Genomic DNA, 14,925 nt, shown 5'->3' with positions numbered 1-14,925 from the left:
TGTGTTCTTGTGATTCACCTGAGCTTCCCTTCTGTCTTGTATTGATAGGAATATTAAACCTTCAGTAATTTGGCTTAACCTTACAAAGTCACCTATCCTTATTCTGGTAAAAATGCATTAATTGTTTTAGTCCTGTGCAGTTCTGGTTGGCATACTATAGGAGTAATGTTGTTGTGCTGGAGGAAGTGTAGAGGAGATTCTAGGATGCTGCCTGGATTAAAGGAATTTGTTAGTGGGGAGAGATTGGATAGGCTGGAATTGTTTTTCCTTGAGCAAAGAAGATGAAAGGGTGACCTGCAAGAAGGATATTTCCATGGGAGAGGTATTAAAAACAAGAGGGTATGGGTTTAAGGTGAGAAGGGGTTTTAAAAGGAATTTGAGAGGAAAGTTTTTAACACAGAATGGTTGTTAACTGCAACACACAGCAGGAGCAGCAGGTGGAAATAGATACAATCACTTCACTTAAGAGCCATGAACAGACAAGGCATAGAAGGACATGGGCCAAATGGGGCAAATGGGATTAACTTAGAAGAGCAAAAAACTGCAAATCAAGATGATCAGTAAAAACAAAGAGCTGATTATTGACCACAGGAGGAAAAAGCCAGAGGTCCATGAGCCAGTCCTCGTTTGGAGATCTCAGAGGTGGAAATGGTCAGTAACTTTGAGTTCCTTGGTATTATATTAGAGTATTTGTCCTGGCTTCATTACGAAGTGCCGTTACAAAGAAGGCATGACAGTACTCTAGGGAATCATCATCATCAAGGACCCCACCATCCAGGCCATGCTGTCCTCTCACTGCCACCATCAGCATGAGGTATTCAAGCCTTAGATCACATACTACCAGGTTCAGGAACATTTAGTACCCTACAACCATCAGTTCAAAGTAAATTTATCATCAAAGTGCATATAGGTCACCATATACAACCCTGAGATACATTTTCTTGTAGGCATACTCAATAAATCCATAATTGAATAACAACCACAATAAAATCAATGGAAGACCACACCAACTGGGCTTTCAACCAGTGTGCAAAAGACAACAAACTGTGCAAATATAAAAAGAAAGAAAGAATAATAGGTTTGCTTTATTTATTATTGATTGATTGATTGATTGAGATACAGCATGAAGTAGGCCCTTTCAGCCCTTCGAGCTACGTCGTCTAGTAGCTCCTGATTTAACCCTAGCCTAACCATGGGACAATTTACAATGACCAATTAACCTACCAACTGATTCATCTTTGGACTGGGAGGAAAACCACGTGGTCACGGGGAGAATGTACTAGCTCCCTACAGACAGTGAGTGGCGGGAGTCGAACCATTGTCGCCGGCACTGTAAAGCATTGTGCTAAGCATGATGCTACCAAAGTTTAAAGTTCAAAGTAAATTTATTATCAAAGTACATATATGTCACGTTATGCAACCCTGAGATTCATTTTCTTGTGGACATACTCAGTAAGTCCATCATAGAATAACAACCGTTATAGGATCAATGAAATACCATTTGTCTTTTTTCAACCAGTGTGCAAAAGACAACAAACTGTGAAATTCAAAAATATGTAAATAATAATAATAAATAAGCAATAAATATCGAGAACATGAGGCAAAGAGTCCTTGAAAGTGAGTCCATAGTTTGTGGGAACATTTCAATAATGGGGCAAGTAAAGTTGAGTGAAGTTATCCCCTTTGGTGCCAGAGGGGTTGAGGGATAATAACTTCCTGAATCTGGTGGTGAGAGTCCTGAGGCTGCTGTCCCTTCTTCCTGATGGCAGCAGTGAAAAGAGAGCATAACCTGGGAGGTGGGGGTCCTTGATAATGGATGCTGCTTTCCTGTGACAATGCTCTGTGTAGAAATGCTCAATGATGGGGAGAGATCTACCCATGATGGACTGGGCTATATCGACTACTTTTTATAGGATTTTTTATTCAAGAGCATTGGTTTTACATGCAAGGTTGTGATGCAGCCAGTCAATATATCTCCACCACACATCTATAGACATTTGACAAAGTTTTCGATGTCATATCGAATCTTCGCAAACTCCTAAGGAAGTAGAGGCACTGTCATGCGTCCTTCATAATTGCATTTACGTGCTGGGCCCAGGGCAGGTCCACTGCAATGTTAAAACTGAGGATTTTTTTTTAGATTATGAAGACACGCAGTCCTCTTTTATTGTCATTTAGTAATGCATGCATTAATTTAACCTCTCCACCTCTGATCCTCCTATGAGAACTGGCTCATGGGCCTCTGGTTTCCTCCTCCTGAAGTCAATAATCAGTTCCTTGGTCTTGCTAACATTGAGAAAGAGGTTGTTGTTGTGGCGACACTCAGCTATGTTTTCCGTCTCCCTTGATTCACCCTATGACAGTGGTGTCGTCAACAAACTCAACTCCAGCACTGGAGCTGTACTTAGCCACACAGTCGTGTGTAGTGCGAGTAGAGCAGGGGGCTATGCACACAGCCCTGTGGTGCTCCTGTGCTGGCTGATGGAGATCGTGTTGGAGATGTTGTCGACAATCTGAACCAACTGGAGTCTGCATATGAGGAAATTGAGGATCCCGTTGCTCAAGGAGGTATTGAAGCTTATTGATTAGCTTTGAACGGATGATGGTATTGAATGTCGATCTGTAGTCGATAAAGAGCATCCTGATACATGCAGCTTTGCTATCCAAATATTCCAGGGCTGAATGAAGAGCCAGTGAGGTGCCATCTGTTGTGGACCTGTTGCTCTGGTAGGCAAATTGGTGCAGATCCAAGTCACTTTTCAGGCAAGAGTTGAAATGTTTCATCACCAGCCTTGCAAAACTCTTCATCACTGTGGATGTGAGTGCTACTGGATGATAGTCATTGAGGCAGACTATTATATTTTTCTTAGGCACCGGTATAATTGAAGCCTGCTTGAAGCAGGTGGGTACCTCAGACTGCCAAAGTAAGAGGTTAAAGAACTCAGTGAACACTGCAGCCAGTCGACCAGCAAAAACTCTGAATGATTTTGTGGGGACAACACTCGTCTACAACTATTTTTATAAAGTACATGACAACCATGGTCTTACTCATTCAGATTGACAGATGTGACCTTGAACGCAGCCCAGTCTACCGACTCAAAGCAATCCCATAGCTGCTCCTCTGCCTCCCGTGACCACCTCTTTGTTGTCCTAATCTCTGGAGTTTTGCTCTATAGCCTCTACCTGTATGCAGGTAGGACAAGGACAGCCAAGTGATCAGATTCCCCAAAATGCAGACTGAGCATTCCTCATCTTAGTATAACAGTGCTGTAGTGTGTTAGCACCTCTGGTGCTACAGGTTATATGCTGATGGTAATTTCTTCAGGGGACAGTCCTTCCAGGTGAGGCAAAACTTCACCTGTGAGTCGGCTGGGGTGATATACTGCGTCCGGTGCTCCCGATGCGGCCTTCTATATATTGGCGAGACCCGACGCAGACTGGGAGACTGCTTTGCTGAACACCTATGCTCTGTCCGCCAGAGAAAGCAGGATCTCACAGTGGCCACACATTTTAATTCCACATCCCATTCCCATTCTGACATATCTATCTATGGCCTCTTCTACTGTAAAGATGAAACCACACTCAGGTTGGAGGAACAACACCTTATATTCCGTCTGGGTAGCCTCCAACCTGATGGCATGAACATTGACTTCTCTAACTTCTGCTAATGCCCCACCTCCCCCTGGTACCCCATCCGTTATTTATTTAAATACACACATTCTTTCTCTCACTCTCCTTTTTCTCCCTCTGTCCCTCTTCCCTTGCCCATCCTCTGGGTTCCCCCCCCCCCCCGGTCTTTCTCCCCGGACCTCCTGTCCCGTGATCCTCTCGTATCCCCTTTGCCAATCACCTGTCCAGCTCTTGGCTCCATCCCTCCCCCTCCTGTCTTCTCCTATCATTTTGGACCTCCCCCTCCCCCTCCCACTTTCAAATCTCTTACTAACTCTTCCTTCAGTTAGTCCTGACGAAGGGTCTTGGCTTGAAACGTCGACTGTACCTCTTCCTAGAGATGCTGCCTGGCCTGCTGCGTTTACCAGCAACTTTGATGTGTGTTGCTTGAATTTCCAGCATCTGCAGAATTCCTGTTGTTTGTTGTCTGCAAATTAAGAAGCCTTTTTTTGGGTCTGATCACCATATCTGGCGCGCTGGGAGTAAGCCATGTATCAGTTAAAAATGGAACACAACAATCTCTCATTTCCCTTTGATACAGCAATCTTTACCTCAGGTCCTCAATTTTGTTCTCCAGCAATTGCACACTAGCTACCAAAATACTAAGTAGAGGTTCCTCTGTGTTTCAGCCTGGCTTGCAGTCTCCACCTCCTGCCTTGCTTCCAGCCATGGCGATGAACCTGCGTCCACTTAAAGGTGTCCTATCTGCTTGCTTAAGAGTTAAGTCCGCCGAGTCCTTCAGAAGATTGTGAAATCTATACATTGCTTAAAGAGAAATTATATGCTGCAGATTGCAGTGAGAGTAATTCAAATGAAGTATATTTAGAAGTATTGTACATAGTCTGCAGAACATCACCATGGATCACTGGCGTCGTCTTGAATTAGGCTCCTGAACCGGTACAGATAACTTCACTCACCACAACTCTGAACTGATCTCCCACCCTAGAGACTCACTTTCAAGGGCTCTACAACTCATGTTCTCAGCATTATTTATTTTCTGTTTGCACAATTTGTCTTTTGCATGTTTTTATGTACCGTTTTTCAGAAATTCTATTGTATTTCTTTATTTTCCTGTAAATACTTGCAAGAAAATGAATCTCAAGGTAGCATATGGTAAAATACGTAATTTGACAATAAATTTACTCTGACCTTTGACTTTGAACAGGTTGGCATGCATGTTGTGATTTTTTGTGCTGTAAGACTCTATGGCTGTATACATCAGGGGCAGCCACCTTGAGTCTGCTGTGCCATTTATTAGTAGCAAAACTAATTCTATATGGAGAGAAATACACTCTACTTCAGGGGTTCCCAACCTGGGGTCCATGGACCCCATGGTTAATGCTAAGGCTCAATGGCATAAAAAATGTTGGAAACCCTTGTTCTACTTATATATCCATATTTTTCAATGAAGAGACTAGGTCACAAGGTAAACTGGTTGGGGAATCTAATTGCTCTGTGAGCCATAGACATGATGAACTGAAATTAACAACTCCTGTGCCATAAGTAAATCTAAATACAATGTAGTATAGATACAAGTGGTGTTGATTGAGAGAGGGCGTGGCATCTGGCGTTGGCATGCTGGAGGTGTCTGAAATTGCACAGTTTGATCTGTTGAATGTGAAGGTCAATGAGGTAGGAAATGAAAACAATAGAAACCCTATCCTTGACCTGACTGGGAATGGAAATGCAGAAACTGATGGAGGATCACCGGGGTCTCCATCCCTGCTATTTGTAACATTTACTGGTTATATGCAAAGGGCCCAAAGCATTGTTGAGGATCCCTACCACCCATCCTACAATCTCTTTGATCCACTACCATCAGGAAGAAGGTACAGGAGCATCAGGATTCAAGATTGCCAGACTGGGTAACGGACCCTGCCACCACCAGGGTCTCATCACTCGTACAGTGAACTGTTTACCTGTGCTGCCCACTACAAGCACTTTGAATTATATTTTGTGGACCCATTTGTGGTAATATTTTGTTCTATGTTCTGTATGTGATTTATCTTTTGTGGGTGCAAAGTGGTCTAGAGGAATATTGTTTCATTTGGTTGAATATATGTACAGTCAGATGACAATGCACTTGAACTTGAACCAGATGTTATGGTGGAGAGGCATCTATAGTTCAGGAAAAAGGAAAGGAGTATTGGAAGCACTGATTTGGAAGCTCTGATCAAACAAGCAGATGCAATGGAGACAGGAAGTGGGAGAAAAGTGTTAGATCTTGCATCAAGCAGGAATGGAAGCAGTGTGGCTAAGTTGGCATCTGTAATCATAGTGGAAAGTAGTCACTAACCAATTTCCAGAAATGCAGAAGTAAAATTCAAGGATGGGAAGGCTAAAGTCAGAGATTGACCTGGTGAAAGTGAAAGCAGGAATGAAACTGGCAGCATAGGTGATGAAGCTTTCAAGGAAGCAGCAACACTACAGTCTTTGATGCACCAGTAAAAGAAGCAAGAGAGATCTTGAGAAAAGCTGATAAAAGAAATATACTGTGTACCCTGCAAAAAGCTTGGACTCATGGGTTCTCACATTGATACTGTTAATGTAGAAGAAATGATAGGAGTTTAAGACAAAATTCTTCAATGTGAGAACAAGTTTAACCTGCTGAAGGAGAGCGATGATTGGGAACTTGGTTGAGCCTCTGAACAAGGAAAAGCAAAGGGCTTTTAGATTATCCTGGTGTAAGATGAAGATGCAGAGAGATCGGTCAACTTTGGTGAAAGTAAGCTGTTTGGGACCAGTGATTTAGAATTTGTTAATTCAAGGGCGTCAGTATTGTTGCAATGTTGACGCTGCTCAGTTTTGCCTATTCTCCACAGTATCACAGACCTCCCCTTAATACCAGTTTCATTTCTCACTTTTCCAATTCTTATAAAGGTGTTTGATCTGAAATGTTAACTATTTTTCCTCTCTCCATATATGCTGCCTGGCCTGCTGAGTGTATCCTACATTTTCCATTCTTATTTAAATTTTCCAGTGTCTAGTGTATTTTGATGCTAAGAAGGGAAGCCTTCAGACACACAGAAAACCAAGACTATCATCTTCATTTCTAGAGAAGAGATATATATGTAGGCATCCGTTAGTCTCGTGAGACCATGGATTTGCGCCTTGGAAGGTTTTCAGGGCGCAAACCTGGGCAAGGTTATATGGAAGGCCGGCAGTTGCCCATGCTGCAAGTCTCCCCTCTCCACGCCACTGATGTTGCCCAAGGGAAGGGCACTAGGACCGATACAGCTTGGCACCGGTGTCATCGCAGAGCAATGTGTGGTTACGTGCCTTGCTCAAGGACACAACATGCTGCCTCAGCTGAGGCTCGAACTTCAGATCACTAGACCGATGCCTTAACCACTTGGTTACGCGCCAACATGCAGAAGGGATAGGCCTGTGATAACCTAATATGCATATTCTATCTGTATATTAGTGAAATGATATAATTTATGTCTGATTGACTATATTTATATCTGTATTAATAATGAAATGCCTTGTCCTTGCCTTGTAGAGATCCCGACGCCAGTAGTCCCCCTTTGAGTGAAGCAGATTTTGAAGAGATAATGAACAAGAACCGTGCAATCTCTAGTAGTGCCATCTCCAAAGCTGTTTCCGGGGCCAGTACAGGTTAGTGATTCTTAAGCCCATTACACCCATTCCCTCAGCACGTTATTAGCTCAACACACCCTTACCTCTTAACCCGCTCATCTTAATATGGTGATCCATGCAGGGTTACTTTTTCAGATAATAATATGTCTCAATTGCAATAAAGTGGTGCATTTTGTTCAAGGTGAGGTATATAGGAACAAGAAAGGACAAAGGATGAAATTTTCCAGGAATAATATTGATAAAAGCTGTCTACTGTGTAATAGTGCTTGCCCCCAAAGGGAGAGAACACAATGATCAGGACACTATGACAGATAAGTAAAAGGTGAACAAAATAAAATCAGTTCTTCAAGCTCTAGAATATTGAGAGGATGCTTTGTGTTCCAATTAATATGTACTGTATCTCACTATACTATTAGATTTTGTTCTAATTACAATTTAATAATCATGCATCAGAAGTGCGAACCTTTGAAAATTTCAGAGCCACAATGTTTAAATATTTTTGAAACTGCAGCCAAACAACATATAGGACCAGACTATTACTTTACATTTAGCAATGTGTGAACTGGTTTAGAATCCAAAAATTGGCTCAGTTTTTCAATTTTTTTGTTATGCAGGAGACTATGGGAATGCAATCGAGACATTGCTTACTGCCATTGCCTTGATCAGACAGTCAAAAGTTGCACCAGATGACCGCTGTAAGGTTCTGATCAGTTCCCTGCAGGACTGCCTCCATGGAATTGAGTCCAAATCATATGGGTCAGGATCCAGGTATGCAGACACTAAGCATCACCTCGGTTGCTTTGGTTGAAACTAATACTGCTTATGGAAGAGGGAGGATTATTCTTGTATGACATTACACAGGTGTCATTGTTCAACAGTTTAGTAAGACATTACTTGTTTTTGGCAATCATATTTTCTCAGAGGAAGTTGAGCTAACCATGGACACTCAGTGGCCACTTTATCAGGGACCCCTGTACACCTGCTTGTTAATGCAAATATCTAATCAGACAATATGTGTCAGCAACTCAGTGCATAAAAACATGCAGACATTAGAACATCAGAAAGCTTTTGACAAGAACAGGCCTTTCGGCCCAACAAAGCTACTCTCAACTATATAACTAGGTAGTTATTCTGAAATCTCCCCTTAACCAGTCTCCACCTATGGTCCCGTGTCCTTGATGATGGATCAATTTTGTAGTAGCAGCTGGCATCCACTTTACTTATAGCCTTAATGATTTTGAATACTTCTATCATGTCTTCTCTCATTCTACATCTACTTAGCTTAAAATATTTTATTCTTTCAGCCTTCCTTCAGAGCTCATACCCTGCAGACCTGGAATGAGTCTATTCACCCTTCTCTGGACTCTCCGCAGTGCCTTCACATCCCTCACACAATGTGGAGACCAAAATCATACACAGTATTCAAGATGTGGCCTCACAAGCACATTTTAGAACTTACGGAGAATGTCTCTTGACTCAAAATCCACTGAGTGCATTATATAGGCCAACACTGTGTTTGCCTTCCTATTGCTTCTGTGCATTGTCTGGATGTTGATAGTGATGAGTCTACCAGGACACCCAAATCCTTCTCATACAGTGAACTTTCTAACTCAAGACCCCCTCATTGTATATTTATATCTAATATTTCTACTTCCTATATGTGATACTTTACATTTGCTTACATAAAAAATTTATCTGCCATTTATCTGTCTACATCTGGATTTTGCTTAGATCTAATTGTATTGGTTCCACTGCCTGAATGTTATCAGTCCGTTCCCCCTAATTTTGTGTCACGGGCAAACTTTACTAGTTTATTTGTTATCCAGATCATTAATATAAATTAATGGACACTGCTTTTCTGAGATACTGCATCTTGAAGATGTCCTGTGTACTTTGTAGGCTAGTACCCAAATTTACAACCCCCTACAGCTTTTCTTCGGTCCTGTGTGGTAGCCCCCCTCCCCCCACCATACCAGACAGTGATACAGCCTGTCAAAATGCTCTCCATGGGACAGCTATAGAACTTGTTGAGTGTATTTGTTGACATACCAAATATCTTCAGACTCCGAATGAAGTATAACTGCATCAATATGTTGGAACCAGGTTAGCTCCTCAGAGATCTTGGCACCCAGGAACTTGAAACTGCTTATTCTCTTCATGTCTGATCCCTCCATGAGGATTGGTATGTTCTCCTTCGTCTTACCCTTCCTGAAGTCCACAATCAGCTCTTTCATCTTACTGACATTGAGTGCCAGGTTGTTGCTGCAGCACCATTCCATTAGTTGGCATCTCTCACTCCTGTACGCCCTCTCGTCACCATCTGAGATTCTACCAACAATGATTGTATTGTCAGCAAATTTATAGATGGTATTTGAGCTATGCCTAGCCACACAGTCATGTGTATATAGAGAGTAGAGCAGTGGGCTAAGCACACACCCCTGAGGTGCACAAATGTTGATTGTCAGTGAGAAGGATATGTTATCACTAATCTACACGGATTGTGGTCTTCCCTGCAGAATGCCACTTTTAACATCTAAGTGTGAAAATGATCCTCTCACCATAACTTGTTGTTTTTGAGCCAATTCTGCACCCATTCACACACCTTACCCTGAATCCCTACCTCCTGTAATTTGATTATTAACCTCTTGTGGGGTACCTTGTCGAAAGCCTTCTGAAAGTCCAAGTAAATGATATCAAATTATATTGTTATCATAAATTTTATTTGTCTCTTCATAGAACTCCAGCATATTAGTTAAACATGATTTCTCCTTTCTGAAACCATGTTGACTTTCCGAACATGCCTATTCTGGGATGCCCCCCAAAGTTCCTCAGCAGGTCATCCAGCTACATGAAGATCAGAGTGGCCAAGTCAGACACAACAACGACCTCTCAGAACCCTTCCCAATAGGCAACAGAGTAAAGCAAGGCTGCGTCCTCGCGCTGACTCTCTTCACCATCTTCTTCAGCATGATGCCCGAAAGGGCCACAGAAGACCTTGATGACGAGGACAGTGTCTGCATCCGATACGGCACCGATGGCAGCCTGTTCAACCTGAGGCGACTACAGTCCCACACCGACATTGGAGCAACTCATCCGAGAGCTACTCTTCGCTGATGATGCTGCCCTTGTTGCCCACACAGAGACAGCCCTGCAGCGTATAACATCCTACTTCGCAGAGGCTGCCGAGCACTTTGGACTGGAAGTCAGCTCGAAGAAGACAGAAGTTAGCTTGAAGAAGACAGAAGTTCTCCATCAGCCCGCACCTCAGGAAGATTACCACCCTCCCCGCATTACCATCGGTGAGGTAGAGCTGAAGACAGTCCACCAGTTCAGCTACCTGGGGTTCACCATCTTGTCAGATGCCAAGATCGACAAAGAGATTGACAACAGACTGGCAAAGGCAAACAGCGCATTCGGCAGGCTGTACAAAAGAGTCTGGATCAACAAGTATTTGAAGAAAGGCACAAAGATCAGCATGTACAGAGCCATTGTACTGACCACCCTCCTGTATGGCTCCGAGTCATGGGTCACCTACCGTCACCACCTACGACTCCTTGAGTGTTTCCACCAGCGCTGCCTCCGCACCATCCTCAAAAGAACTGGCCTGTTATGAATCCTGTTATCCAATTCTATGTGCTTTCAGCACCTCTTTTTTTGTAATGTGGATATGTTACAAGACAACACCATACTCTTTCTAAATTTCCCATTTTCTACAACATTCTCCGTGGTATATACAGACATGAAATCTTTCATTTAAGACCTCACCTTATGGCAGAACAAAAATCGTAGACTAGGTAAAAGATACTTACAGAAGCCCAAAAAGGAGGGCGGTTTAGCATTGCCGAACTTTAGATTTTATTACTGGGCAATTAATATTCGTTATTTAAAATTTTGGACATGGAATTGGGACACAGTTTCAAGTCCACAATGGGTTAATCTTGATGTAAATCTGTTTCAGGGTTTTCATTAGGCTCTATTTTAGGGACCCCGCTTCCCTTTGATTTTTCTAAATTAGACAAACATATGGATAACCCAATAGTTAAATATACTCTTCAAATATGGTTTCAGTTTTGAAAATTTTTTGGATTGAATCAATTTATTTTAGCAAGCCCTATTCTATTCAATTTTCTTTTTCAACCCTCTTTTTTGGATCAAGCCTATCAAGTCTGGAAAACTAAAGGTATAATACATTTTTCTGATTTATTTTTGGATAATTGTTTCATGTCTTTTGAACAATTATCTAATAAATGTAATTTACCTAGATCCCATTTCTTTAGATACTTACAGATTAGAAACTTTTTAAATACTGTTCTTATTACCTTTCCAATTTCATATTCATCGGATATAATGGAAAGAATTCTAGATTTAAATCCTTTTCAGAAAGGTTCAATAGCAATTATTTATAATATGATAATGAAAATAAATCCAGATGTATCGAATTCAATTAAGAACGACTGGGAAAGGGAACTTAAGTTTACTTTACCTATAGAGAAATGGCAAAAAAATTTTCAATTAGTTAATTCTTCCTCTATATGCGCTAAACATGCGTTGATACAGTTTAAAGTAGTACATAGGGCTCATATGTCCAAGGATAAATTAGCTCGTTATTACTCTCATATAAATCCTGTATGTGATAGATGTCACTCTGAGATAGCTTCATTAACTCATATGTTTTGGTCTTGCCCTTTTCTGAAGAAATACTGGGACGACATCTTTGATATTATTTCAACTGTTTTGAATATTGATCTACAACCTCATCCTATTACTACAATCTTTGGTTTACCAGTGATAGAACAATGTCATCTGACCTCCTCAGCTTGTCGGATGATTGCTTTTGTTACACTAATGGCTAGAAGATCCGTATTATTGAATTGGAAAGAGATTAATCCTCCTACTACATTTCAATGGTTTTCTCAAACTATGTCTTGTTTAAATTTAGAAAAAATTAGAAGCATCATTTACTACCATTCTATTAAATTTGAAGAGATTTGGATACCATTTATTCAATACTTTCATATGTTGTAATTTGACCCTTTCCAATTCTATTTTGTTACTCCATATACGGGGAGAGGAGTGGAGTTAACGACACTAATGGTCTTATCTGAGGTATCATAATAGCCCATTCTTTTTCTTTTTTTTCTTTAGTTTAGTTTAGTTTTCTTCTAGTTGGTTTAGATTTTTTTTCTTTTGGGGTATAATTTTTTTTCTTTTTTCGTGATATTTTTATATTTTCACTTTATATTTTCCTATATTATATTTGTATTTTTTGAGATTTTGGGAGGCTCACTAATTATAGAAACATAGAAAATAGGTGCAGGAGTAGGCCATTCGGCCCTTCGAGCCTGCACCGCCATTTATTATGATCATGGCTGATCATCCAACTCAGAACCCCGCCCCAGCCTTCCCTCCATACCCCCTGACCCCTGTAGCCACAAGGGCCATATCTAACTCCCTCTTAAACATAGCCAATGAACTGGCCTCAACAGTTTGCTGTGGCAGAGAATTCCACAGATTCACCACTCTCTGTGTGAAGAAGTTTTTCCTAATCTCGGTCCTAAAAGGCTTCCCCTCTATCCTCAAACTGTGACCCCTCGTTATGTGTCAATTGAGTTTATACTTGTATAAACTATTTATCAATAATGTAATCCCAATTGCTCTGTATCTATCTTCTGTAATGTTTATGATGCTGAAATTAATAAAAGATTGAAAAAGAAAGAAAGAAAAAGGCCTCACCTTATGTGTCTCCACACATAGACGACCACATTATTTCTTATGAAGACCTAATTCTGTTCTCAATTACCCTTTTACTTTTAATATATTTACAGAATCTCTTAGGATTCTCTTAGGATTCTCCTTTATCCTACTTGAAAAAGCTGTCTCATGTCCTCTTTTAGCCCACTTCATTTACCTGTCATGTATTCCTATATTCTATTCATTGGATCCAAGCTAGTTGTATGTGACATTTGCCTCTATTTTTTCCTGACTAGAACCTTAATATCCCCCATGAATCAGGGTTCTATAATCGTGCCAGCCTAACTGGAACATGGTTTTGAACTTCCATATCTCACTTTTAAAACCCTCCCTCTTGCCAGGCGACCATTTGCCTGTATACAACCTCACCCAATCAACCTTTGCAAATTCTTGCCTAATGCAATCTTGAGTAGCATTGTCACAATTTAAGGCAAGCTTGCAGACCAGTCCTATTCTTTTCAATATCAATTTTATAAAATTAATGGAATTAATGATCTCTGGTCTTAAAATTCTCACCCACTCTAATTTCAGTCACTTGTGCTCCCTTGTTTACCAGAAAGAGGTCGAGTTTTACACCCTCTCTGGTAGATCCACCTGCATTTTGCTTGAGAGAAATTATTGGACCAACTTAACAAATTCCACCCCATTAAGGCCCTTAGCACATTAGGGGAAGAATGAACGAAAACAATTTATTATTCTAAAATAAGTACATCTTAAAATGGTGCAGTATGATAGCAACTGGAAGTCCTGGTACATGGAACACAAAAGATTAGCATTTAGATGCAGCAACTAATTAAAGTTACTGAAATGCTAACCTTTACTACAGAAGGTTTGGAGCATAAAACTATATAAATATATAAAATCATTTATGTGAATAGTAAATAACAGTGATCTCAGCACTCAACCTTTCGGGGGACCACTTTGCAGCTTTTGAGGAACCATTTTTACCTATTCCTTTTTCTCTTTTGGCGTCTAGCCAGCTTGCTGTCCAATCTATTTCTAATTTCATGTTTGCACATACTCTGACCACAATTATGAGTTTACTACGCATTTCTTCCAGAAAGGACTTCCATTAAAAGTAATTTGGATTTCAGAATACATTATATCCATTTTATTACTTCAATCAATACTTTGTATAATTTTTCCAAAGAGTTTAGTAACTTCAAGTATGGCCTTCCAATTTGAATTATGCTAACTAAGCTGTATTTGTAGTTTCTAACTTTTTAAAATTGCATTTCTGAGAAAGATTTCATGAACTTTCCCACCTTCAACTAACTTTATTATTACCCGTTTTTAATCCCCCTTTTTATATATAAGAATCATAAAAAAATTTCTGTTGGTCCCCTTGAAATTTTCCTCTTTTCTAATTGATTTACCTTACATATCTGTAATAATGTAATATTAGCAGTTTATTATCTTAACTCTGTCATACATGTCTGAATTTCTTTTAACCTCATTTGATAGTTTGCCCACTTTATTAATCTCCTTGATAAATACTGAGAGGGCTCCTAATATTCACCTTTTTATGTAATTAATTATTCTTCCAAAAAGTAATTAAGATTTGCTGCTGAAAATATTGTTTCACTACATTTGCCTTTGCAGAAAAAGAGATCGATCGCGAGACCGAGAGTATAGCCGCTCTCACGATAGAGGCCGCAGGCACAGAGAGCGCTCTCACAGTGAAGATCGACATGAAGACTATTATCGTGAGAGAAGCAGGGAACGTGATCGACATAGAGATCGAGACCGTGACAAGGAAAGAGATCGGGACAGGGAATATAGGCACCGCTAAGGTACGCTTACAAAATAACAATATTTTAAAAGCTATAATTACTTTGCTGTTATATTATAAATCTGCACCCAATTACTTGCAATGTGATGGGGGGGGGGGGGAATTCTTATTAT

At 40.5% G+C, this 14,925-nt stretch overlaps 1 protein-coding gene across 1 annotated transcript in view; it reads left to right on the top strand.

The window, feature by feature from the left end:
• Window positions 1-14,925, top strand: part of LOC134353744 (cleavage and polyadenylation specificity factor subunit 6-like) — a 79,040-nt gene that overhangs the window by 60,224 nt on the left and 3,891 nt on the right. The window contains exons 6-8 of the mRNA XM_063062070.1: window positions 7,172-7,287; window positions 7,884-8,037; window positions 14,623-14,813. Of these exons, the coding sequence (XP_062918140.1) occupies window positions 7,172-7,287; window positions 7,884-8,037; window positions 14,623-14,812 (460 nt within the window). The 3' untranslated portion in view covers window position 14,813. The remainder of the gene's footprint in view (window positions 1-7,171; window positions 7,288-7,883; window positions 8,038-14,622; window positions 14,814-14,925) is intronic.

Source organism: Mobula hypostoma, chromosome 11, assembly GCF_963921235.1.
Source record: "Mobula hypostoma chromosome 11, sMobHyp1.1, whole genome shotgun sequence".
Lineage (NCBI taxonomy): Eukaryota > Metazoa > Chordata > Chondrichthyes > Myliobatiformes > Myliobatidae > Mobula > Mobula hypostoma.
Note: the sequence above shows the minus strand (reverse complement) of the source record. Positions and strands in the feature narration are given on the sequence as shown.